The 26,690-nt window shown below is 39.4% G+C and overlaps 2 protein-coding genes across 4 annotated transcripts in view; one reads left to right on the forward strand and one right to left on the reverse strand.

Moving 5' to 3' along the window:
* Positions 1–4,404, forward strand: part of LOC131101348 (oxysterol-binding protein-related protein 10) — a 95,928-nt gene extending 91,524 nt beyond the window's left edge. The window contains exons 13-14 of one of the 2 annotated variants that reach the window (XM_058046356.1): positions 75–228; positions 1,288–4,404. In XM_058046356.1, the coding sequence (XP_057902339.1) occupies positions 75–228; positions 1,288–1,332 (199 nt within the window). In that variant the 3' untranslated portion in view covers positions 1,333–4,404. The remainder of the gene's footprint in view (positions 1–74; positions 229–1,287) is intronic. The other variant, XM_058046357.1, reaches the window with a different exon arrangement.
* The window catches only part of stt3b (STT3 oligosaccharyltransferase complex catalytic subunit B), a 65,801-nt gene continuing 42,493 nt past the window's right edge, over positions 3,383–26,690 (reverse strand). The window contains exons 7-17 of one of the 2 annotated variants that reach the window (XR_009119189.1): positions 23,394–23,540; positions 23,252–23,300; positions 21,294–21,448; positions 21,010–21,221; positions 19,224–19,411; positions 15,837–16,008; positions 13,957–14,130; positions 11,319–11,432; positions 8,447–8,653; positions 4,353–6,932; positions 3,383–4,212 (exon numbers count right to left, since the gene is read on the reverse strand). Coding sequence is in view for 1 of the 2 variants with exons in the window: in XM_058046358.1 (XP_057902341.1) it covers positions 6,858–6,932; positions 8,447–8,653; positions 11,319–11,432; positions 13,957–14,130; positions 15,837–16,008; positions 19,224–19,411; positions 21,010–21,221; positions 21,294–21,448; positions 23,252–23,300; positions 23,394–23,540 (1,493 nt within the window). In the remaining variant the exon portion in view is untranslated. Of the gene's footprint in view, positions 6,933–8,446; positions 8,654–11,318; positions 11,433–13,956; positions 14,131–15,836; positions 16,009–19,223; positions 19,412–21,009; positions 21,222–21,293; positions 21,449–23,251; positions 23,301–23,393; positions 23,541–26,690 lie in introns of both variants that reach the window. The other variant, XM_058046358.1, reaches the window with a different exon arrangement.

Here is a 26,690-nt window from a genome sequence, read left to right on the forward strand (position 1 = left end):
CGTATCTAAACGTCAGAGCTGCAAATGTCCATGTTTGGAGGCATCGGGGTGACACTGGATGGGTTTTTTTGGAGGCGGTTATGGCAACACGTGACCAAAGCCCTGAAAGACGGCAACATGGATGAGGCGACAGAGTACAAACATCAACTGGAGGAGCAGCAGAGGCAAGAGGAGAGACAGAGGACTTCTGAAAACAAAACCTGGACACCCAAGTACTTCACTAAGGAGGTAGTACTCGTACATAATTACCATTACATTACTACTCAAGATTAGTGTTAAACTTTTTAGTTGCTTCCAGGGAACTGCAATGCTATCTGTCCACCAGAGGGAAGCTGACGTCATTGCAGCACTCCGGCAGCAATAACCAATTAACCAATTTTCTGGGACAAATATTTTATGTGGACAACCAAAGTGTTAAACTTTTTAGTTGCTTCCAGGACGCTGCAATGCTATCTGTCCACCAGAGGGAAGCAGACGTCATTGCAGCGCTCCGGCCGCAATAACCAATTAATAACTTTTCTGGGACAAATACATTATTTTATGTATGGGTACTTGCCTTGTATATTTCAGTAGCTTTTGAGTGTACTTCACTAAGGAGGTAGTACTCGTACATAATTACCATTACATTACCACTCAAGATTGTGGACGACCAAAGTGTTAAACTTTTTTGTTGCTTCCAAGGCGCTGCAATGCTATCTGTCCACCAGAGGGAAGCTGATGTCATTGCAGCACTCCGGCAGCAATAACCAATGAATTACTTTTCTGGGACAAATATATTATTTTATTTATGTTCATTTTTATTGGTACTTGCCTTGTATATTTCAGTAGCTTTTGAGTGTACTTCACTAAGGAGGTAGTACTCGTACATAATTACCATTACATTACATTACCGAGTACATAATTACCATTACATTAGCACTCAAGATTGTCGACGACCAAAGTGTTAAACTTTTTAGTTGCTTCCAGGCCGCTGCAATGCTATCTGTCCACAAAAGGGAAGCTGACGTCATTGCAGCGCTCCGGTAGCAATAACCAATGAATTGCTTTACGGGGACTAAAAAATTATTTTATTTATGTTAATTTGTATTGGTACTTGCCTTGTATATTTCAGTAGCTTTCGAGTGTTAAGTTGCTGTGTGATGAGTAATGACCTCCTGTTATTTCCAATGGGTTTTTTTCATCACTTATGATTGGCTCCTGTCAAATAAAGAGTTATATTTATGACGTAGCTTAGAGATGTACAAATCAGATTTTTTTTTCCCTAACTGTATGCTATGTGTCATGCAGGGTGAGGGTTGGATCTACAACAAGCCTCTGTGGAAGTCAACCTGACACACGCACCTCTTTTCTTCTCATGGGACACTTGAGCAGTGACGCCCCCCGCCCAGGAGGTCCAACATGGGTAGCAGCAACCTTAAACTGGAGCCGTGGACTCCTCCCTATGTCGCCATGGAGACAAACAGGAAACAAGCAAACGGTGCCAAAGGGAATGTGGACAAAAAACATTTTTTTGTATATTGTTATTAGACGACTAGAGTTCTTCTATTTTTCACTTTCTGGCCTTTTTGCACACTCACCATAATCAAGTGTGTTGTCTTATCAGATCTTTTAGTTTGTCTTATCATTAGCATTCACCTCAACACCACAAGTCCTTTATAAAGCACTTTGACCAAGAGAAGAAATGTACAATTTTATACCTTAGAGATATTTCAAATCAGGGTGTTCACTTATTACTTCTATCAGAAAAATCACCGATACAAAATGCGGATATGAAATATGAATAACATTGACTTTGATCTTAAGTACCTGATTGTGTGTGTGTGCATTGAATGTATACACACCTACCTTGTTAGATACTATGTGTGCTTTTTCTTGTATTATTTATAGTTTAGCATCCATAAAGGCTGTCCTCTCATATCTTGTGTGCCTTTAGTGGGGAAAAAAATGGGGTTTCTGTTAAATTAATTATCGGAACATTAAATTTTTTTGGTAAGCTTATTGATGCAGGTCAAATGACCTGAAAGCAAATATAGTTCAACATCATGGCTTAGGGGAAGGATACAAAAAGCTGCATTAAAAACACTATCAAAACATAATTATGCTAGTTTCTTCAATAACAACAACGGCGGCGGCGACAACACTTACAGTGTCCGCCCTCCTTGGGATGGCTGTATCTTCCAGCACAAGACGTGTGCTCCAGTCCTGAGGTAAAAAAAAAAAAAGTGCTGACGGCAAATAAGCATCTTTGTAGCGAAATGGAGAGCTAGGTATCCGCTCTTTCATCTGTGAATGACAAGCAGCTAGCAACGTGTCGTGTTAGCTGCTACAATAATATTACTGTAGCTTGGTTAATATACAAGTCACTTATGTAAATGGAACACTGTCGCCGTTTTTGAGGGTTTTTTTTGCAAGCGCTTTAGCATAAATTTCCCATGATGTCTGTTGTTAGCTAGCTCATTAGCTTGTTTCCTCGCGTAGAATTCACAGAAAAGGGAAATAAATGTGTTCATGCTTCACATAAAGATTGTGAATGATGGGCAAAATTCCTCCCAAAAAGTGCACTTCCCCTTTAAGACAATTTTTATTTTAAATTAATAAAAAAAAAAAATTCAAGTAATCGAGTCAAAAATACTCTAAATATGGAAATAACATTGGAATATTACAAGAACAAAAGCGGCAGTTTTACAGTAAGTTGGAATAGTCCTAACTTTGACAAATAAGAAAAAAAATATATTACATGAGTTAAGTAAAAATATTTTTAATTATGCAGGGGTGGGGCCAGCGTGGCAAAAAAATGTAAATAATTACAAGCAAAAATATGAATTAAACGTAAAAATACACAAGAATACTATTGGAATATTACAAGAATGTAGCCATAGTTTTGTATTAGGTTGTCATTTTATAGGAATTAAGTTGTAATTTTGGACAATTATTTCACTTAAAAGAAAAAGGGGGAAAAAATAAATATTAGGGGAATTATATAAAAAATATTTTTAGATGTCGGGCGCCGATAAACAGTAAGTCTATAATATAGAAATAATATTGGAATATTACAAGAACAAAAGCGTCAGTTTTACAGTAAGTCAGAATAGTTCCAACTTTGTCAAATAATTCAAAAGGAAAAATATAAATATATAGAATAAATAATTACATGAGTTAAGTAAAAATATTTTTCATTATGCGGGGGTGAAGCCAGAGAAAAAATGTAAATAATTACAAGCAAAAAGCTGAATTAAACGTAAAAATACACAAGAATATTGTCAAATAATTCAAAAGGAAAAATATATATTACATGAGTTAAGTAAAAGTATTTTTAATTATGCGGGGGTGAAGCCAGGGAAAAAATGTAAATAATTACAAGCAAAAAGCTGAATTAAACGTAAAAAACGTAAAAAAAGAATATTACATAAATGTAGCCATAGTTTTGTATTAGGTTGTCATTTTATGGGAATAAAGTTGTAATTTTGGACAATTGGGAATGATATAAAAAATATTTTTAGATGCCGGACGCTGATAAACAGGCTGGGTTCAAACCATGACCCTTGGGGTACATTTTGGAAATCCTTAGGTACATTTTGGAAATCCTTAGCTAAAGGTGAGTACATAATATGGTGTTGCTAACAATTTAATCCATTTTTTGTGGTCATTTTAATAACTATTCTTATTTCAATAACCCATTTCATACATGAGTATAAAATGAATGTTACTTACCGATGTTGACAAAACTGTAACAAATGAATAAACGGATGTTATCATTTTAAAGTCAACCGCATGCACCCACCATCAAATGAAACACGTGCTCACCAAGACTGATTGTCCTCAGTCAAATGCTGCCCCCTAGCGGCCACTCTTTGTATCGCAGCGGCCGCAATAACAACAACACAAGATACTTTCATTGAATTGTATATTTAAAGATGACAGAACAAACAGATCAACAGTGTCAACGCTGAAAGGAAAAAAGAAGTGTCAAAGAAACATTGCATCAAAGAATAACCCCCCCAAAAAGTAAAAACCTGTCAGGGACAGACGGCACTGAGCGACAAAAAAAAAAGGAAAGTGAAGGAAGGGGGTTGTTTTTGTCACTAACCTGAACAAATGTGAAAATAAAATAGAAATAAGACAAAATAGGAGGGCACGGAACTTCACATCACATTAAGGCTGGCTTTGCACTCGTTTGGAGGCAAGCTGTGACTGACTCGATGCTTTGGAAGCCTATAAAAAGCACAAAGACAAAAAAAGGTAAAACCAAGAAAAGCAGGAAGTACATTTGTACGGCGTGTTAAGGATTAACCAAATTTTCTTCAGTCTTAAGATATAGTTGGGATTTTAGGACATGAAGTAGTCTGACTTACCCATCGTCCCACACTTCCTCAGTCAACAATTTGGGTCGGTTTTTGTTGAAGAAAGTAGTTCCGGCTAATTGGTGGGGTCAGAAAAGTATCCCTGCGCGCTACACAGCTTGTCCGTGATTGACACGTGCGCTTAAACACTGTGAAACACGGACCAAAAAGTGATCTTTTTGACTTTTTCCATGTCAAACCGCATTTTACTTTAGTGACCCCCCCACCAACTAGCCGTAAGTACTTTCTTTAACACAAATAATATAGACGAGAACTCAGGGTCTAAAGTGGTGCTTCCGATGAGGATGTCATACTACTTCCGGTCAAAAAATGGCAACTATCCCTTTAACATATGACAACTTTAAAGTTACCGTATCCAGTACCACATCCCGGGTCAAAAAGTAATCGTGAGAACTGACTTTTTCTTGTTAAACCGCATTTTGTTCGAGAAGCAAACTCTTTACTTTAGTGACCCCCACCCACCAACTCGCCGGAAGTACTTTCTTTAACACAAATAATATAGACTCAAGGGATAAGTGGTGCTTCCGATGATGTCACACTACTTCCTGTCAAAAAATGGCAACTATCCCTTTAAGACATGACAACCTTAAAGTTACAGTATCCGTACCACATCCCATTTAGCTAGCACGCCTTCAGCTTGCCACTTTAATCAGCAACTTCACTTTTCGATGCATTTTCCATAACTGAAAACGTAATAATTATTAAAAAAATAAACAAGATTTAAGACATGAACGTGATACTTGTATGAATGACGTTTGAACTTAGCAGTTACTTAACCACACCGTGTTAGTGCCACACTGAAACAAACAGTAACATCATGGGAATCAAATATGGACGCTCCAAGAAGGAATACAAATATGATATTACACCGATATAGAAGTTATAGTTTAGGACCAAATAGATGTATTGTAAGAAATAAAGTTGAAATGTCACGATATTTTTTGACTAATTTCTTTTATTTGTTTATTAGTTATAAAAACTACCCGCAATAGATGCCCATAAATCCCATTCACTTGAAAGCCACATGACATTTTAGTGTTCAAAAGTGGTAGTGGATATGCAGTAAATATGTTATTTATGTTAAATGTTAACTTAAAGTTACTACAATTTACCTGTAATATACAAACATAATTCTTGGACTATTTCAACTTAAATTTAGATTTTTTTTCTCATGATAGCATTCCCAGAAATTGATTTTTTTTCTACAAAAAAAAATAAAACATGCCTTATTTTTTGTTTTTGGCAAAATACTAGTCAAAATATACTTGCATGCAGTGATGTATTTTTCTATGCTGTTCTTTCATTTCAGTGTGGCACTAACACCGCTTAGCATGCTACTTGAGAAGCGGACACCTTAAGAACCAAGCTAAAGACAGAATGATGGTCGTTGATATTCCGTGTCAAACCCCCCCCGTTACACCCCGTTTCCAGTTAGCGAGACCGCCTTCCTCGACCCGCCGCTGCTATGGAGGAATACGGCAAATATGACAGGTGATGACGACCGGCGAAGAGGCACTAGACTTGCTCACGCAAACTAGAGAGCTCCCTCTGCAGGAAGGGAGGCCTACTTGAATAATTTTAATAATATTACTATTTTTTTGTTTGCTGTTGCTGAAGCCCCAGCAACAAACGTGTACAATCTAAGCATGTATGGATGCGGGATGGGGTTGGACAGCATTAGGAAGAAAAAAAAAAATTCACATTCATTCCATCCATGAAGAAAAATCTCAAGGCCCTCTCTGTACAAGAATTATTGCCTTCTCCGCTCCAGTTGCTGTCATACAAAAACACCCAAAATAAGGGACAGAAGTGCATATTTAAATCCGCACAAGAAAGCAATATATTATATTTGATATGATCTTTACAGAAAAGTGACGTATCAGGCCAATTGGTTTACGAAAAAAAAATAAAATAAAATACAGCGATCGATTTCTGAAGTGAATTCCAAGAGGCGGGGCTTCATGCCGAGACGCTGACGTTCCTCCATACCGCATAAACGTGTCAGGAACGAGCCCTGAGCGCTTCCCGCACTTCTTTGTGAGTTCACATGTGCCATGGAGCAAGGTCAAGTCAATGGCTCTTTGGTGCGATGACCCCCCCCCCCCCTCCCCCCACCTATTTTGTTACCCACACTGATAAGCACGTCATTGGTGTACCACAAAAAAAATGTTTAATCGACAAAAAACCAACAAAGCAGCCCGATGCCTCGCCACACATTCAAGTACAAAGTAAAAAAAAACAAAAAAAACAAAAAAAAAAATTGGAGAAAATTAGCAAGACAAAATCCCCCCCCCCCCCACACAAGATAAAATGGACAAGGATTTCTGGAGCGAGCCAGGATTTTGACACTTCACCTTCCTCGCCACACGGGGGCGCTCCAATGAGAAACGCTTCGAGCTCAAGTGCCACATGATCCACCCCGGTGTTCTTCTTCATTGTTTGTCAAGAGGTTGCTTCGCATTTTTTGTTTTTTTTTCCTCGGACAGTTCGTCAGCGTTACTTTTTTTGGAGTTTCTTGCCTTTTTTCAGGAGCAGTTTGTTCTTGATGAAGCCTCGCTTCCTCTTGGCCGTCTGGTTAGAAACGAGGGGGGGGGGGGGGGGGTGAAACCTCAGTAAAACTACACTCGGTACATTTACTACATACAGTAAATAAGTCTTTAATCTTAAGCAGAAGTCTATTTACTAATGGAATACTTCCTAATACACATTTTAACATGATTAGAGCCCTCTAGACATGAAATAACACCCCTATAGTCACCTTTATGCTAGTATTACATAATATAGTGGATTTAATAATTGAAAAAAATATGCTATATACTATACATTTCAGAATTAACATGATTAGAGCTCTCTTGACATGAAATAACACCCCTATAGTCACCGTTATGCTAGTATTACATTATATAGTAGATTTAATAATTGAAAAAAATATGCTGGGAAGCAGGAAGTGAATGTGTAGTGTAGTAAAACTACACTATGTACATATACTATACAGTAAATAAGTCTTTAATCTTAAGCAGAAGTCAATTTACTAATGGAATACTTCCTAATACACGTTTTAACATGATTAGAGCCCTCTAGACACGAAATAACACCCCTATACTCACCTTTATGCTAGTATTACATAATATAGTAGATTTAATAATTGAAAAAAATATGCTAGGAAGCAGGCTCCAAATTGTCCATAGGTATGAATGTTAGAAAACGTTAGAAATGCTGTGTTAGAAAATGTTATAAAAATGCTAACATGCCAATGGCTACCATGCTAGCACCTAGCAAGACATCTTCAAGTCCCAAAAGTGTTAAGGCAGTCCCACAGTGTCCCCCACATAATGCCATGTGTGTATTTGCCTTTAGATATCAGTAAATTAGCTAAAATGCTAACATGCTAACCTAGGAGACCAGGGTTCAATTCCACACTCGTGCTATCTCTGTGTGGAGTTTGCATGTTCTCCCCGTGCATGCGTGGGTTTTCTCCGGGTACTCCGGTTTTCCTCCCACATTCCAAAAACATGCTAGGTTAATTAGCGACTCCAAATTGTCCATAGGTATGAATGTGAGTGTGAATGGTTGTTTGTCTATATGTGCCCTGTGATTGGCTGGCCACCAGTCCGGTCCCGCCTCTCGTCCTACGACAGCTGGGATAGGGTCCAGCACCCCCCCACGTGACCCTCGTGAGGTTAAGCGGTAGAAAATGAATGAATGAATGTCAAAAATATTGAGTAATATGAGTGTAAAGGTGACTGTAGGGGTGTTATTTCATGACTCGAAGGCTCTAATGTTGACAACCATATTAAGAATGTGTTTCTAAAATATTACATTTTGAAATAATGAATCCTGCTATAGATAAGCAGTGTGAAACCAGTTCATGGGTCCTGTGTTACCTTGTGTCGTCCATGACATACGCCTGCCCATACCGTAAGCCCCCCCCAACAACATGGACCACTCCATCCACAATAGCTGCTTATGTCAATGTGAGGCTTTGACTCAGTAGGTTCCAGTGTAATATTCTGTTTTAATTGATTAACTATTGACTCCCATTTTGTAGCAAAACGATGTATGAAGGCGAAAGTCGACAACGATACCTTTTTGGAGGTGTACTTCTGTTTGGGAACGATGCCGCGAAGCTTGCGGTCCAGCGGCTCCCTGTTGCCCAGGTTCTTGACCTTGTAGATCCTGACCAGCCAGTGCTCTGAGGTGAAGGCCTCCTCCAGGTGCTTGAATTTAATATCCTTGTTGCCGATCTCCGCATTGCGTGTACGGTCAAAGCCGGGGGGCGTTCGGAAGTCCAACTAAGAGACGGGGGGGGGGGGCAGAGTTTAAAAATGTCAGATGAATATCTAACAGGTTTAATTTGCCGACCAGTCCGGAGTGAGCCTCGCCTCTCTCTCTAAGACAGCTGGGGTAGGCTCCAGCACCACCGCGACCCTCGTGACGAAAAGCGGTAGAAAATGAATGAATGAATGAATGAATATCTAAGGTTTAATTTGCCAACCAGTCCAGAGTGAGCCCTGCCGCTCTCCCTAAAACGACTGGGGTAGGCTCCAGCACCCCGCGACCCTTGTAAGGAAAAGCAGTAGAAAATGTATGAATGAATGATTATCTAACAGGTTTAATTTGCCGACCAGTCCAGAGTGAGCCCTGCCTCTCTCCCTAAAACAACTGGGGTAGGCTCCAGCACCCACGTGACACTCGTGAGGAAAAGCGGTAGAAAATGGATGAATGAATAAATGAATATCTAACAGGTTTAATTTGCCAACCAGTCCAGAGTGAGCCTTGCCTCTCTCTCTAAGACAGCTGGGGTAGGCTCCAGCACCCCCGCGACCCTTGTGAGGAAAAGTGGTAGAAAATGAATGAATGAATGAATGAATATTTAACAGGTTTAATTTGCCGACCAGTCCAGAGTGAGCCCTGCCTCTCTCCCTAAAACAACTGGGGTAGGCTCCAGCACCCCCGTGACCCTTGTGAGGAAAAGCGGTAGAAAATGAATGAATGAATATCTAACAGGTTTAATTTGCCGACCAGTCCAGAGTGAGCCCTGCCTCTCTCCCTAAAACAACTGGGGTAGGCTCCAGCACCCCCGTGACCCTCGTGACAAAAAGCGGTAGAAAATGAATGAATGAATGAATAACAGGTTTAATTTGCCGACCAGTCCAGAGTGAGCCCTGCCTCTCTCCCTAAAACAACTGGGGTAGGCTCCAGCACCCCCGTGACCCTCGTGAGGAAAAGCGGTAGAAAATGAATGAATGAATATCTAACAGGTTTAATTTGCCAACCAGTCCAGAGTGAGCCCTGCCTCTCTCCCTAAAACGACTGGGGTAGGCTCCAGCACCCACGTGACACTCGTGAGGAAAAGCGGTAGAAAATGGATGAATGAATAAATGAATATCTAACAGGTTTAATTTGCCAACCAGTCCAGAGTGAGCCTTGCCTCTCTCTCTAAGACAGCTGGGGTAGGCTCCAGCACCCCCGCGACCCTTGTGAGGAAAAGTGGTAGAAAATGAATGAATGAATGAATGAATATTTAACAGGTTTAATTTGCCGACCAGTCCAGAGTGAGCCCTGCCTCTCTCCCTAAAACAACTGGGGTAGGCTCCAGCACCCCCGTGACCCTTGTGAGGAAAAGCGGTAGAAAATGAATGAATGAATATCTAACAGGTTTAATTTGCCGACCAGTCCAGAGTGAGCCCTGCCTCTCTCCCTAAAACAACTGGGGTAGGCTCCAGCACCCCCGTGACCCTCGTGAGGAAAAGCGGTAGAAAATGAATGAATGAATATCTAACAGGTTTAATTTGCCGACCAGTCCGGAGTGAGCCCTGCCTCTCTCTCTAAAACAGCTGGGGTAGGCTCCAGCATCCCCGCGACCCTCGTGAGGAAAAGCGGTAGAAAATGAATGAATGAATATCTAACAGGTTTAATTTGCCGACCAGTCTGGAGTGAGCCCTGCCTCTCTCTCTAAAACAGCTGGGGTAGGCTCCAGCACCCCCGTGACCCTTGTGAGGAAAAGCGGTAGAAAATGAATGAATGAATAAATGAATATCTAACAGGTTTAATTTGCCAACCAGTCCAGAGTGAGCCCTGCCTCTCTCCCTAAGACAGCTGGGGTAGGCTCCAGCACCCCCGCGACCCTCGTGAGGAAAAGCGGTAGAAAATGAATGAATATCTAACAGGTTTAATTTGTTGACCAGTCTGGAGTGAGCCCTGAATGAATGAATGAATAATTGACAATGGTAGCTGAAACATATGATAACTTATTGCCATGCATCCGTATGTTCTTCCGCCACTTTATAGTCGTTTATTTTCCACTCAATTTGATATAAACTGTGCTTTTTCCATTTGTTTTTTGGTCAAGTCTCCCGACTGCAAGTGCATTGATTGAATTGACCCACAGGCCAGTCTGCACAGCTCCAGCAGTCATATGTCAGTCGACAAGAAGGATCACTCCACTCTTGCCTTTTTTTTTTGCCTTTCGCCCACCCACCTGCAGTCACCCCGTAGCACAAACCATCAGGAAAACCTTTTCAAATCCATTCCTTTTCCTCAAATTCCCATCACACCTCAGGGATTCCAGAGGCATCTCTGTACATTTTTTTTTATTTTTTTTTTTAACCTGTCAGCCACCTTTGCTGCTGGTTATCGTCTAGAACGCCGCACGAAAAACACAGCGAGTCGTACTTCTTCTGAGAGAGAGAACAGTTGTGCAAACTTCTGATCTTTGCACACCGCTGCGACTCATTATCTGAACCTACCGAGTGTATCACAACGCCTGGAAGGGGGCGAAGGAAAAAAAAAAAAAAAAAAAACGACGTCTGAGGTGCTAACTAACGAGGCCTGACTTGCCCTCGAGATGCCAAACTCATCAAAGATGAATAGAAATGTTGATATAGATATATAGACAGGCACATCGTATTTGGACAGGAAGCAAACAGGTCATTAGTCGCAAGTTCCTCCACTCACCTGCATTTCACCAAATCGGTAGTAGGACATCTTGTACATGAGGCAGTTGAGCAGAGTCGGCGAACCGTCCTTGTCCACTCGGAACTCTCCCTGAGGGGTGAAGTAGTCACTCTCCTGAAAGACGGAATAAGTTCAATATTAGAATAACACACCTCCAACCCCACATCCACATCCACAGCCTGTGGAGGTTTAGTGTGTCATGTTGGGTATCAGACACTTACTGCTGGAATTAAACAACCCAGAGAACCTCAGGAATTAATTTTTTTGTGTTTGTAAACGACACCTAACGTTGCCTGAAACCGAGTTGAAGTGCACACAAAATCCTCATCAAAAATGTTGATGAAAAAAAAAAGTGGCCTAAAATAACAAAATAAGTCATAACAATCATGATGATTGGACACCACGTGATTTTTAGATACTGTATCATCAAAAAGGTTGATTAAAAATAGTGACCAAAAATAACAAAATAAGTCATAACAATCATGATGATTGGACACCACATGATTTTTAGATACTGTATTATCAAAAAGGTTGATGAAAAATAACAATCATGATGATTGGACACCACGTGATTTTTAGATACTGTATTATCAAAAAGGTTGATGAAAAATAACAATCATGATGATTGGACACCACGTAATTTTTAGATACTGTATCATCAAAAAGGTTGATTAAAAATAGTGACCAAAAACAACAAAATAAGTCATAACAATCATGATGATTGGACACCACATGATTTTTAGATACTGTATCATCAAAAAGGTTGATGAAAAATAGTGGCCTAAAATAACAAATTAAGTCATAACAATCATGATGATTGGACACCACGTAATTTTTAGATACTGTATCATCATAAAGGTTGATTAAAAATAGTGACCAAAAATAACAAAATAAGTCATAACAATCATGATGATTGGACACCACATGATTTTTAGATACTGTATTATCAAAAAGGTTGATGAAAAATAACAATCATGATGATTGGACACCACGTGATTTTTAGATACTGTATTATCAAAAAGGTTGATGAAAAATAACAATCATGATGATTGGACACCACGTAATTTTTAGATACTGTATCATCAAAAAGGTTGATTAAAAATAGTGACCAAAAACAACAAAATAAGTCATAACAATCATGATGATTGGACACCACATGATTTTTAGATACTGTATCATCAAAAAGGTTGATGAAAAATAGTGGCCTAAAATAACAAATTAAGTCATAACAATCATGATGATTGGACACCACGTAATTTTTAGATACTGTATCATCATAAAGGTTGATTAAAAATAGTGACCAAAAATAACAAAATAAGTCATAACAATCATGATGATTGGACACCACATGATTTTTAGATACTGTATTATCAAAAAGGTTGATGAAAAATAACAATCATGATGATTGGACACCACATGATTTTTAGATACTGTATTATCAAAAAGGTTGATGAAAAATAATCATGATGATTGGACACCACATGATTTTTAGATACTGTATCATCAAAAAGGTTGATGAAAAATAGTGGCCTAAAATAACAAATTAAGTCATAACAATCATGATGATTGGACACCACGCAATTTTTAGATACTGTATCATCAAAAAGGTTGATTAAAAATAGTGACCAAAAATAACAAAATAAGTCATAACAATCATGATGATTGGACACCACATGATTTTTAGATACTGTATTATCAAAAAGGTTGATGAAAAATAACAATCATGATGATTGGACACCACGTGATTTTTAGATACTGTATCATCAAAAAGGTTGATGAAAAATAGTGGCCTAAAATAACAAATTAAGTCATAACAATCATGATGATTGGACACCACGTAATTCTTAGATACTGTATCATCAAAAAGGTTGATTAAAAATAGTGACCAAAAATAACAAAATAAGTCATAACAATCATGATGATTGGACACCACATGATTTTTAGATACTGTATCATCAAAAAGGTTGATGAAAAATAGTGGCCTAAAATTACAAAATAAGTCATAATCATGATGATTGGACACCACATGATTTTTAGATACTGTATCTATACATAACTTAAGTTTTATGAACATAAAATAAAAACACCCCTTGGTCATAGTCATCGTTCTTTGTTTTCAACACATTAAATGTGTATGCCGCAGGCTACGGGATCAATTCCGGGACTTGAGAGATGGGCATCGTTTTAAAAATAGCACGACACCAAGCTAACTAGCGCACAATTAATTTACACAAAGTGTTTCAAATTGGGTGGGGAAGGACAACGTACAAAAAAAAAAAAACTTACCACTTCCACATGGAATGAGAGGAGAGGCAAAAATACAAGAGCGATTTTTTTTCACTTTAGATGTTAAAATTGAGAGTATTTTGCACACTTCCCATCTCCAGCCCCCCAACCCCCGCGACCCTCGTGAGGATAAGCTGCAGAAAATGAATAAATGAATAATTTTCAACCTAACAAAAATTTTCATATTTTTCCTCACAAATGTGCCACGGGTCAAACCCCCCCCCCCCAAAAAAAAAAACAGCCACGGGCCACACTTTGGACACCTCTGCCTTAAATCATGCAGCACCACCGTGACCAGTATGGTCATAAGTTAAATTGGGATGGGTTGGTTAACACCACAAAACATCCTTACCCTGATGTCCTTAGGATGCTCCCCTTCAGCTATCCTCACCATCCACAGGAACTTGTTGATATCATCTCCCGAGTAACCTATGACGCCGCCGAAAATAATCAGCACATAGTCGACATCTAGGGACCTCATGATTTTGTAGGCTGCACTTTCATTGGAAGACATGGCTTTCCCCACCTAGAATAGGGATTGAAAGAAAAAGAAGGATTTTAAATAACAGGATGACTTGACACAGCATATTATATGTCCTTGAATGTGATAAATGGGAGGTTGACAGCACATTTGCCACAGTGTCTAGTGGGACAATTGTTTTGACAAATGTCCTATATATATTTATTACAACAACATCTCGCCACCATTGTAATACTCGCACGAAAGCCATAAATCCCCTAGAGTAGAGGTTCCCAAACTATTCATGTAACCCTTCTGACATTTGACTTTCGTCAAGGAGCAAGAAACAATACAAGCAGTTGATGTTTGCTAAATACAAGGATGAAGAGTCTTGAACCAGTCATGATGTGCTATATATATCACTATATTGACACTTACTATGGTACCCATTATGTCATTGGATGCTCATATCACCTCGTACTTCGGTACGTGACAAAAATTAAAATTAAAATATTTTAAAATTAATTTATTTTAATTTTAATCCAATGCTTGGTGAATTCTGCTTTACAATTAATTTTAAATTAAAATGAAAAACACTTAATTTTTTAGGATAAAAATAAAAATGTAACAAAAAAACACTTAAATTATATTAGGAAAGCAGGAAGTGAACAAATGTAAAAAAAAATTACAAAACAAAAAAAACAACTTAAACTATATTAAGAAAGCAGGAAGTGAACAAATGTAACAGTTACTGATTGTAAAAGTACCAGATGGAGGGGTAGGATTTAATAAGCTTTGCTTCTTCCTACTCCTTTTGGACATGTGGAACTGTGAACTGATTATGGGATGCATTCAATTGTAATCTGATGCATGTTCAAAATGAAATAAAACCATTACCATTACCAATTAACATAGCATGTTTTCAGAATGTGGGAGGAAACCGGGGTACAAATAAAAATAAATAAAAATAGTAAAAATCAAAATAAAATTTTTAAAATTTAAAAAAAAACAAACAAAAAAACAACTTAAACTATATTAGGAAAGCAGGAAGTGAACAAATGTAACAGTTACTGAGTGTAAAAGTACCAGATGGAGGGGTAGGATTTAATAAGCTTTGCTTCTTCCTACTCCTTTTTGGACATGTGGAACTGTGAACTGATTACGGGATGCATTCAATTGTAATCTGATGCATGTTCAAATGAAAATAAAACTATTACCATGAGCAAGGGTGTGCTGGAGCCTATCCCAGCTGACTCCAGGAAATAGGCAATTCAATATTTTGTGATTCAAACACTTCCGAATGGAACCATGCAAAGTTTAATTTAGAGTTAAAACAAACCTACACCATGAAATGAAATATTCTATAAACAGAAGTGCCGATAAGCAGAAACAATGAGAATAGACAAGTTTTAACCCCCCCATAAAATTAAAAAAAAAAAAAACATTTTAAAAATGCAGCAAATAGGAAGAAAAGCACCCAGACTGTGACAGCAATTAACCGAGCTGCCCTTAAACTAATTGAGAAAAGTTTAAGAAAACAACATTATCTGGCTTATAAAAAGGAGAGCGCAGTTAGAATTGGCAATTTCATTAAAAATTCACTAAAGAGCTTGATGATCATCCGGTGGCTGCTGGAAGAGATCATTTGTTTCCCGGTGTGTGTGTGTGTGTGTGTGTGTGTGCATTAAAAATAGCAGCAGAGCAAAAAGCCAACATGGTGGTGGTGTTGGGGGGATGGGGGGGTTGGTAGTAAAAAATGAATGAGACCTCACCAGCGCTATATGACTGTTGTTCCATGTATTATTGTCAACCAGTGTGGTCCTGTTAGCCATCCCTGCTATTTGGTAACCGTAGTCCCACCATGACATGACGCGTGCGTGCTCGTCTGTGTTCTGTCTCAGCCAATAGTAGGCCTCCCTGAAGTCATCAAGGATGTTTCTTGACCTGAAAAGGGAGGGGGAGGGGGGAGAAAAAGGTTAAAAGTTAACACCAACTAGTCAAACGGGAAACATGGCTGCAAGGGCAATCTACCCCCTATTTCCTCACTCTTATGGTGAAAGAAGCGTTTATTAGGGGTATGGTGTTTATTATTATAATATCAAGTAATTATATGTTGCTATGGTTACTCAATTATTACCAACTCAACTCAAATACACTCATAAGTCCTCACTACATGTCCTTGTCCACCTGCTCAAACTTGACAAAGTTGCTCAGAAACACAAGATCGCATGGTGCATTCACAGACATCGGCTCAGTAGTTTATTCATTCATTCATTTTCTACCGTTTTTTCATCATGAGGGTCGTGGGGGTGCTGGAGCCTATCCTAACTGTCTTCAGGCGAGAGGCGGGGTACACCCTGGACTGGTTGCTAATTAACCTAGCATGTTTTTTTTTTTGGAATGTGGGAGGAAACCGGAGTACCCGGAGAAAAAAAACCACGCATGCACGGGGAGAACATGCAAACTCCACACAGAGATAGCCGAGGGTGGGATTGAACTCGGGTCTCCTAGCTGTGTGGCCTGCGCACTAACCACTTTCTATGCCGCATGTCCTCCAATGAACTGCTTTGCTCAGACACAACGCAGAATGGGAAACTTCAAAACTCATATTGGTACTTCTTTGTATATTTTTAGGTACACCTTTGGAGTGTTAAGTTACTGTGTGATGAGTTTAGTGTTTTTTTGCAAGTATAAACATGGCTAAATAAACTAATAGACATAGACATGTTGTTTTCTATAATAGAAAATAATAATAACAAAATAACAAAAAATAATATTAACACTTTTGGGACTTGAAGATGTCTTGCTAGGTGCTAGCATGGTAGCCATTGGCATGTTAGCATTTTGTAACATTTTCCAACATTCATACCTATGGACAATTTGGAGTCGCTAATTAACCTAGCATGTTTTTGGAATGTGGGAGGAAACCGGAGTACCCGGGGAAAAAAACCCACGCATGCACGGGGAGAACATGCAAACTCCACACAGAGATAGCCGAGGGTAGGATTGAACTCGGGTCTCCTAGCTGTGAGGCCTGCGCGCTAACCACTTTCTATGTCGCATGTCCTCCAATGAACTGCTTTACTCAGACACAATGCAGAATGGGAAACTTCAAAACTCATATTGGTACTTCTTTGTATACTTCTTTGTATATTTTTAGGTACATTTTTTGGAGTGTTAAGTTACTGTGTGATGAGTTTAGTGTTTTTTTTGCAAGCATAAACATGGCTAAATAAACTAATAGACATAGACATGTTGTTTTCTATAATAGAAAATAATAATAACAAAATAACAAACAAAATAATATTAACACTTTTGGGACTTGAAGATGTCTTGCTAGGTGCTAGCATGGTAGCCATTGGCATGTTAGCATTTTGTAACATTTTCCAACATTCATACCTATGGACAATTTGGAGTCGCTAATTAACCTAGCATGTTTTTGGAATGTGGGAGGAAACCGGAGTATGGGGAGAACATGCAAACTCCACACAGAGATGGCCGAGGGTGGAATTGAACCCTGGTCTCCTAGCTGTGAGGTCTGCGCGCTAACCACACGATCACCGTGCAACCCCTCATTAGTTTATTTCTTGACCAAACATAGACCCATTTTTGGGGTCCCGACACACTAAATAAGAATCGCTGATCTAGACCAGTTTTTGTTGTCCTCAGCCATTGTTTGTTTGCCAATCAATTGGGGTGTGGCGTCTATTTAAGGAAATACGGTCAGAAGAGTTGTAGCAAACACAAGATTCGATATTTGATTTTTTTTTTTTTAAATGATGTCCAAAATGTGTCTAACCTCCAGGACAACTTTATGCATCAGTTTATGTTTATGTGTATTTTTATGTGTAGACGTACAATACACAGCATGGATTGACAGCAGCAATTTCCTTTATGCACACAAACACATTTCTGTGACCTAGAAACTTTAAAAAAACAAAAAGAAAAGCTGTGATATTAAAGCTTGCGCTGTCATGCACATATCAATATTTCAGGAAATGTCGTATGAAATATGTATGTGCTCCTGACTTGCTGCACTATGTGGAACCACCAACGTTTTAGTCAGTGTGTAGTACAACTTACGATTGAGATCTTATGGTAATTTAACACATTAAAATATAGTAGCCACGTTTACATGAGGAGTTTTTTCTCTTTCCGAATGGAATCTTTCCGAATGACCTTTCCAAAAGCATTGGTATACATGGAAAGGAATATTCCAATGGCGTGTCTACATGCGGCGCTATAATCAACCAGAATAGTCAATGGGGCATGCGCAGTAAAGCGTAAACACCAACATCACGTGATACCGACTTCCTGGAGTTTTTCTTTCACTAGTTGGAATTCCGTATTCATAATATTCATTCATTCATTAATTTTCTAACGCTTATCCTCACAAAGGAATAAACTCATAGTATTATGAGTAGCATATAAAAAAAAATTGTATATATATATATATATATACATATATATATATATATATATATATATATATATATATATATATATATATATATAGTGTGTGTGACTATGATAAATATAAAATAAATAATAAACAAATAAAATTATAATTTTTTTTTTAAATACATTTTTTATTCACCAATATTCATTCATTCATTTTCTACCGCTTATCCTCACAAAGGAATAAACTCAGTATTATGAGTAGCATATTAAAAAAATAATAAAATAAAATAAATAAATAAAAATAAATAATAAAAAATAAAATTATATGAAAAAAATATTTAAAAAAAAAATTTTTTTAATTGAAATATGCTACTCACAATATTCATAATATCCTCATATTGCCGTATTGCCAGTTTTGTGTTTATCCAGTTTAGTTTTACAATTTAGTTTGAACCAAAAACAAACTTTCCGCTAATGCACACGAAAGCTGCTTGCCAACCGCCAATAAACAACAGAAGAAGAAAAACACCACGAAGAAGAACGCAGTCTGACAACTTTCTGATTGAGCGGGTACAAGATACCTCAATCGGATTGGGGAAAGGAATATTCCACCCCTGGGAGTCCCATTATATATTCATTCGGATTGGCACTTTTCTTTCGGAAAAAGGTTACATTCTTTCCGTTTCAGCAAATAACCCGAATGGAATTGGAATATTTGGGTCCATGTATACGTGGCTAATGTGTCAAGTAACGCATACCCATCATGGTTGTACGAGGCGAGCACCACGCTGGGGCTGGAGTAGGCGTTGCTGGTGACCCAGGTGCAGTGGACAGCAAACATCATCAGGAGCATCAACATGAGCATGGTGACGATGGACTTCACGTTTGGACCCAGACCTTCCTCCGCTTTCTCCTGTTCCGATACGTGTTTGCGTACTTTGCCGGCCTGTGTGGGGGGGTGGAGGGAAAAACTGCATTAGCAAACAAAGCTCGGAGCTTCCTCGTGTTTCTGATGTCGGCTAAAGATGCGCCTCAGGCTTTGATGATGATACTGAGAATGTGATGACTCAATTGCGCAACCCAAAAAAAAAAAAAAATGTTAATCTGAATTGTGTGTAAATACACTTTCAAGTGGCTAGTCATTTCTGAAAAAAAAAAAGGCATCGACTCGCTTTTTGGCTGAGATATTTGTTAGTCAAATATTCACACAAATGCGAGACAGCTGAAAACTGACTAAGCACATCAAATAGCTGCAGATGAATCACGGCTCAAAAATATTGGTGGGATGTGTGGGTAAAAGCTCACGACACGTCTGGCAATCTCCCCAATTGAGTAAAAAAAAAAAAGTACAGCCAAAGGGGGTTGAACATAGAACAGACGAGGATTGCATCAAGATAGCTTACTGGTCTAAAGTGAGTACACCCTCTTACATTTATAGGAAAATATTGTATTAGATCTTAAAATGAAGAAATGCTTGTCTTGAGGGCTGCACGGTGGTCAAGTGGTTAGGCCGCAGGCCTCACAGCAAGGATACCCATGTTCAATTCCACTCTCTGCCATCTCTGTGTGGAGTTTGCATGTTCTCCCCATACTCCGGTTTCCTCCCACATTCCAAAAACACGTCTATTATAGAAAACAACATGTCTATTAGTTTATTTAGCCATGTTTATACTTGCAAAAAAAACACTAAACTCATCACACAGTAACTTTACACTCCAAAGGTGTACCTCAAAATATACAAAGAAGTACCAATATGAGTTTTGAAGTTTCTCATTCTGCATTGTGTCTGAGCAAAGGAGTTCATTGGAGGACATGCGGCATTAGAAAGTGGTTAGCGCGCAGGCCACACAGCTAGGAGACCCAAGTTCAATTCCAACCTCGGCCATCTCTGTGTGGAGTTTGCATGTTCTCCCTGTGCATGCGTGGGTTTTCTCCGGGTACTCCGGTTTCCTCCCACATTCCAAAAACATGCTAGGTTAATTGTCCATAGATATGAATGTTAGAAAATGTTAGAAATGCTGTGTTAGAAAATGTTAGAAAATGCTAACATGCCAATGGCTACCATGCTAGCACCTAGCAAGACATCTTCAAGTCCCAAAAGTGTTAAGGCAGTCCCATAGTGTCCCCACATAATGCCATGTGTGTATTTGCCTTTAGATATCAGTAAATTAGCTAAAATGCTAACATGCTAACCTAGGAGACCAGGGTTCAATTCCACACTCGGCCATCTCTGTGTGGAGTTTGCATGTTCTCCCCGTGCAGGCATGGGTTTTTTTTCCCCGGGTACTCCGGTTTTCCTCCCACATTCCAAAAACATGCTAGTTTAATTAGCGACTCCAAATTGTCCATAGGTAAGACAGCTGGGATAGGCTCCAGCATACCCGCGACCAATTGTGAATGAATCCACAGTACAGTCCAAACTGTCAGGTACGTAAACAACCAACTATTCTCCTGTGAAAAGTTTCTATTTGCAGAAACGTGACGCGTTTCCTCACTTTTTGCGCGGCGCCGTGTGCTGAAAAACGAGACGGGTGATTGGCCTACCTTGTCGTAGAGATTCCCGGAATTTCTTTTGTCGTCCTCGTCGCTGCTGTCTTCAGCAGGGGGTTTCTCTCTCTTTGTGTCATCTCCCATGTAATGTTCAAAGACGCTGGAGAAAGCCACCGCTGACAGCATGCACACCACCGGAGTCAGCGTCAGCATGAGTCGCACCATCACGCCAGCGAAATACACAGCGCTGATGGCGTAAAGGGCCACTGGAAGGAAAAAAAAAACGAAAGCCATATAGATCAAACTATTCACAACATTATCGGCAAACATGGTCTTACCAAATACTCGTTCGTCATTGATGTTCTTGATGCAGAACCACAGGCCTGCTGGGAATGTGCAGACCAGTATGTGAAGGTCGAAGAAGAAGGAGACCCACGTGGTGGGCTGGTGCTCTGAAACGGATGCTATGATGGGGATGTGGATCTTAGCATAGCTGGAGGAGGTCAAAAAAAGGGGGACAAGCATGAGCGGGTTTTGTGTATTTGTTACAGTCTTGTAGCATACAATGCTTTAGTTTGAAGCCATAACAGTAAGGAAAGAAGAAAAAATCTACCTCTAAAGAAAAAAACTTGTATAGCTTCAATGAGCAAATGACTTGTCTACCAAAGATGTAGTCACACGTTTTTATAAACCCCAACACTCGATCCCAAAGACGTAATTCATTTTTTTTTGCACAAGAGGCAAAAATAGAACAGTTTCAGGCCATAAAATGGCCACAAGGTGGCAGAAGTACTTTTTACGGCATGCAGGTTACCCATTCTAGGGAAATTTTTTACACATTTTACACAGTTTTTCCATGTTGTGTTACAGTTGTTTAGATATTTGAGCTGCCACAAAAGCAAAAAAAAAATCTTTTCACAAAAAACTGGTTTTCCTTTTTTTTTTTTTTAGTTGGGAACTGATATTTTCCTGGAACTTAACAATAATAATAATAATAATAAATTGTATTTGTATAGCGCTTTTCAGAGTACTCAAAGACGCTTTACAGTCGAGAGAGACAGAGATTTGCTAAATTATTCAATGATTCCAGAATTCCTATACAGTAAAGTTTTGGAATTTTTCTAGGGAAATTTTAACAAATGCACGTGTGCAAACACAGTTTTTCATGTTGTGTTGTAGTTGTTTAGATATTTGCGCTGCCACAAAAGCAAATAAAAATATTTTCACAAAAAGTTGGTTTTCCTCTTTTTTTTAGTTGGGAACTGATATTTTCCTGGAACTTAATAATAATAATAATACTACTACATTTTATTTGTATAGCGCTTTTCAGAGTACTCAAAGACGCTTTACAGTAAAGAAAAAAAGAAATAAAACGTAAAAAAGTAAACGATGCATTAAAATACAATATCCATACATTCATTCAGAGCTAAAACAAGGCTAAAAGCCAGGCGGGGTGCAGCAGTCAGGTATAAAAAGTTAGAAATTAATAAAAATTGTATTAAATTTTTTTTTTTAATTTCATTAAAAATAATTAAAAAATAAAAATAAATTAAAAACGGATTTAAACAGGTGTGTTTTTAGTTGTTTTTTGAAGGTGGGAAGGTCTGACAAAACAAAAACAAAAAGGGATCTGCATGGATAGTATAAGACCCGCAATGTAGAACCTGCTGTAATCTGAAGAGAGAAACGGGGACAGACAGAGAAGATTTGATAAATTATTCAATGATTCCAGAATTCCTATACAGTAAAGTCTTGGAAATTTTCTAGGGAAATTTTAACAAATGCACGTACATTTGTTAAAATGTGCACACACAGTTTTTCATGTTATGTTGTAGTCGTTTAGATGTTTGAGCTGCCACAAAAGCAAAAAAAAAAAATCTTTTCACAAAAAACTGCTTTTTTTTTTTTAGTTGGGAACTGATATTTTCCTGGAACTTAATAATAATAATATTAAGCAGTTGGTGAGGGTGAAGTAGATGTTTGGAGTTGATGGAGATGGTGGAGATGTTACCTATGTTCTTGCTGATTACTAAAGAATGAAAAATGGTAGAAACTTTCTTTTTGGTAGGTTCCATGTTTATATAGCCTGAGAGTACTATAAGCCAGTACTGAAATGGTTGGGATTGGATGAGTTAATGTTGCCATTTGGATCAAATGCAATATTTATATGTTTATTTCTTCAACGATAGTGCAAGCAGGAAGTGTCAGCTGTTTTATACAACATAAAGCATACACATTAGGCTCAAGTTAACGTATTCATTCCACACACACACTGAAAACAATAAGGTCAAATTACCCAGTGTCCCACAGAGAGTAGAAACGCCCGCTCCACGGAGCAATGTATCCTAAACAGGGGGAAGGAGAAGAAAAAAAAGTGGTGTAAGCATGCCTGAAATAAATATACCATATAATACTAATACATCGTCTGAGATATAGACCTGTGTATGTCAGATATATCACTGTGAGGAAGACCACGCCGGCGGCGAGAGAGACACCAAGGAAGAAGAGTGTCTGGAATTCCTGTTTGGTCAACCTGTCTCTCAGGTATTGCAGGAAAGCATAAGCTTGAAGTAGTGCAAACACACCTGGAAGAAAAAGACACACAAACACACACACATAACATAATAATCAGCATATTAATATCTCATCTCTCTGTGCTCGTTTATTATCTCTTAAGTTTGCCAAAATCCTGACAAGTCCCGTTCGGAACGGTCCCTTTTGGCGGTCCTAACACATGTAAAAGATAAACACCAACGGGACAGACTTCAAATGTGTTCCGACTAAACGAGGCCATCTGTTTATAGTTGGACTTTCCTCTCGTACGCGGTCGCTTCGCTCGCGCTTAAAACTCATCTCTCCCCGCGTTCGCCGCACAGAGCTCTTCAATCTGTCGGTTTTGATTGCACTTGCGAATTAAATGTTCCCTGTGATATCGTTATTAAACACTCCAATCTCAAGACTATCAGCATTCTAACAGACATGCCATGGCTGAGACGGAGGAAGGGAAGAAAAGGTTCTTCTCCCATCCTGTGTGGAAGTGGTCCTTCTTCCACTACTCCGTTTGAAACAGTTGAAGATTAGAATATACGTCTAAAGGGTTCTAATCCTGTTAATAAAATCTGTATGTCATTTATATTTATATATGATATTGAATCCGGCTGCACGGCGGTCGAGTGGTTAGCGCGCAAACCTCACAGCGAGGATACCAGGGTTCAATTGCACCCTCGGCCATCTCTGTGTAGAGTTTGCATGTTCTCCCCGTGCATGCGTGGGTTTTCTCCGGGTACTCCGGTTTCCTCCCACATTCCAAAAACATGCTAGGTTAATTGGCGACTCCAAATTGTCCATAGGTATGAATGTTAGAAAATGTTAGAAAATGCTAACATGCCAATGGCTACCATGCTAGCACCTAGCAAGACATCTTCAAGTCCCAAAAGTGTTAAGGCAGTCCCATAGTGTCCCCACATAATGCCATGTGTGTATTTGCCTTTAGATATCAGTAAATTAGCTAAAATGCTAACCTAGGAGACCAGGGTTCAATTCCACCCTTGGCCATCTCTGTGTGGAGTTTGCATGTTCTCCCCGTGCATGCGTGGGTTTTCTCTGGGTACTCCGGTTTCCTCCCACATTCCAAAAACATGCTAGGTTAATTGGCGACTCCAAATTGTCCATAGGTATGAATGTTAGAAAATGTTAGAAAATGCTAACATGCCAATGGCTACCATGCTAGCACCTAGCAAGACATCTTCAAGTCCCAAAAGTGTTAAGGCAGTCCCATAGTGTCCCCACATAATGCCATGTGTGTATTTGCCTTTAGATATCAGTAAATTAGCTAAAATGCTAACCTAGGAGACCAGGGTTCAATTCCACCCTTGGCCATCTCTGTGTGGAGTTTGCATGTTCTCCCTGTGCATGCGTGGGTTTTCTCCGGGTACTCCGGTTTCCTCCGACATTCCAAAAACATGCTAGGTTAATTGGCGACTCCAAATTGTCCATAGGTATGAATGTTAGAAATGCTGTGTTAGAAAATGCTAACATGCCAATGGCTACCATGCTTGCACCTAGCAAGACATGCTCAAGTCCCAAAAGTGTTAAGGCAGTCCCATAGTGTCCCCACATAATGCCATGTGTGTATTTGCCTTTAGATATCAGTAAATTAGCTAAAATGCTAACATGCTAACCGAGGAGACCAGGGTTCAATTCCACCCTCAGCCATCTCTGTGTGGAGTTTGGTTTCCTCCCACATTCCAAAGACATGCTAGGTTTATTGGCGATTCCAAATTGTCCATAGGTATGAATGTGAGTGTGAATGGTTGTTTGTCTATATATGCCCTGTGATTGGCTGGCCACCAGTCCAGGGTGTACCGCGCCTCTTGCCCCAAGACAGCTGGGATAGGCTCCAGCATCCCCCGCGACCCTCGTGAGGAAAAAGCGATACAAAATGAATGAATGAATTATTATTATTATTATTATTATTATTAAGTATAGACTGAAATCACATACAAGTACATTGCTTCTGCAGTATCAGCAGCCTGATAAATAATACTGTAGGAGGTACTGTATATAACACTGCATGCTGCTCTTATGAATTCCATATAAAAATGTAAAATACTGTGCAACCTCCCAATTGTGTGAAATCACCACGCTCCACACACACACAACCCACGGCAGATCCTGTCCTATTCCTGCATGTTTCCTGGAGAGCAGCCGGGGTGCTAAAAATTTCTACCCCACCGCGCCGCCCATACTACGGGGTGGGGGGCGGTGGGCTCCCTCCTGACAAGTTCATGGCTCAGTCACTCTGCTGTCGTCTCCAATTGTGCTTCATAAAAGCTAGCGGCCAGATGTTCTGAGCAGCTGCTACCCGAGCCACATGAAAATATATTTGCTATGTGAGAGCCAGCAATAAAGGGAAGCCATAAAAACAGTGGCAGGTATTATTTCTGGTGGCGCATTTTTTAAGACTCTTATGTTGCCGTTTGTTAACAAGGGGGGGGGGGGGGGGGGGGGGGGTAGTTGCAGATGGTTGGTTCTTCAAAAGCTCCTATATTAATCCTATTGTGCAATGGCATTCAGCAGAAAGAAGTCTCTGTGATTTCATTATGTGGGGACACTATGGGACTGCCTTAACACTTTTGGGACTTGAAGATGTCTTGCTAGGTGCTAGCACAACTGTAACCCATGCATGCACGGGGAAAACATGCAAACTCCACACAGAGATGGCCGAGGGTGGAATTGAACCTTCGTCTCCTAGGTTAGCATGTTAGCATTTTAGCTAATTTACTGATATCTAAAGGCAAATACACACATGGCATTAAGTGGGGACACTATGGGACTGCCTTAACACTATTGGGAATTAAAGATGTCTTGCTAGGTGCTAGCACAAATGTAACCCACGCATGCACGGGGAGAACATGCAAACTCCACACAGAGATGCCCGAGGGTGGAATTGAACACTGGTCTCCTAGGTTAGCACGTTAGCATTTTAGCTAATTTACTGATATCTAAAAGGCAAATACACACATGGCATTATGTGGGGACACTATGGGACTGCCTTAACAGTTTTGGGACTTGAAGATGTCTTGTTAGGTGCTAGCACAACTGTAACCCACGCATGCACGGGGAGAACATGCAAACTCCACACAGAGATGCCCGAGGGTGGAATCGAACTTGGGTCTCCTAGCTGTGAGGCCTGTGCGCTAACCATATCTCCACCATGCAGCACTTGTCTATTC

Source organism: Doryrhamphus excisus, chromosome 14 (genome assembly GCF_030265055.1).
Source record: "Doryrhamphus excisus isolate RoL2022-K1 chromosome 14, RoL_Dexc_1.0, whole genome shotgun sequence".
NCBI lineage: Eukaryota > Metazoa > Chordata > Actinopteri > Syngnathiformes > Syngnathidae > Doryrhamphus > Doryrhamphus excisus.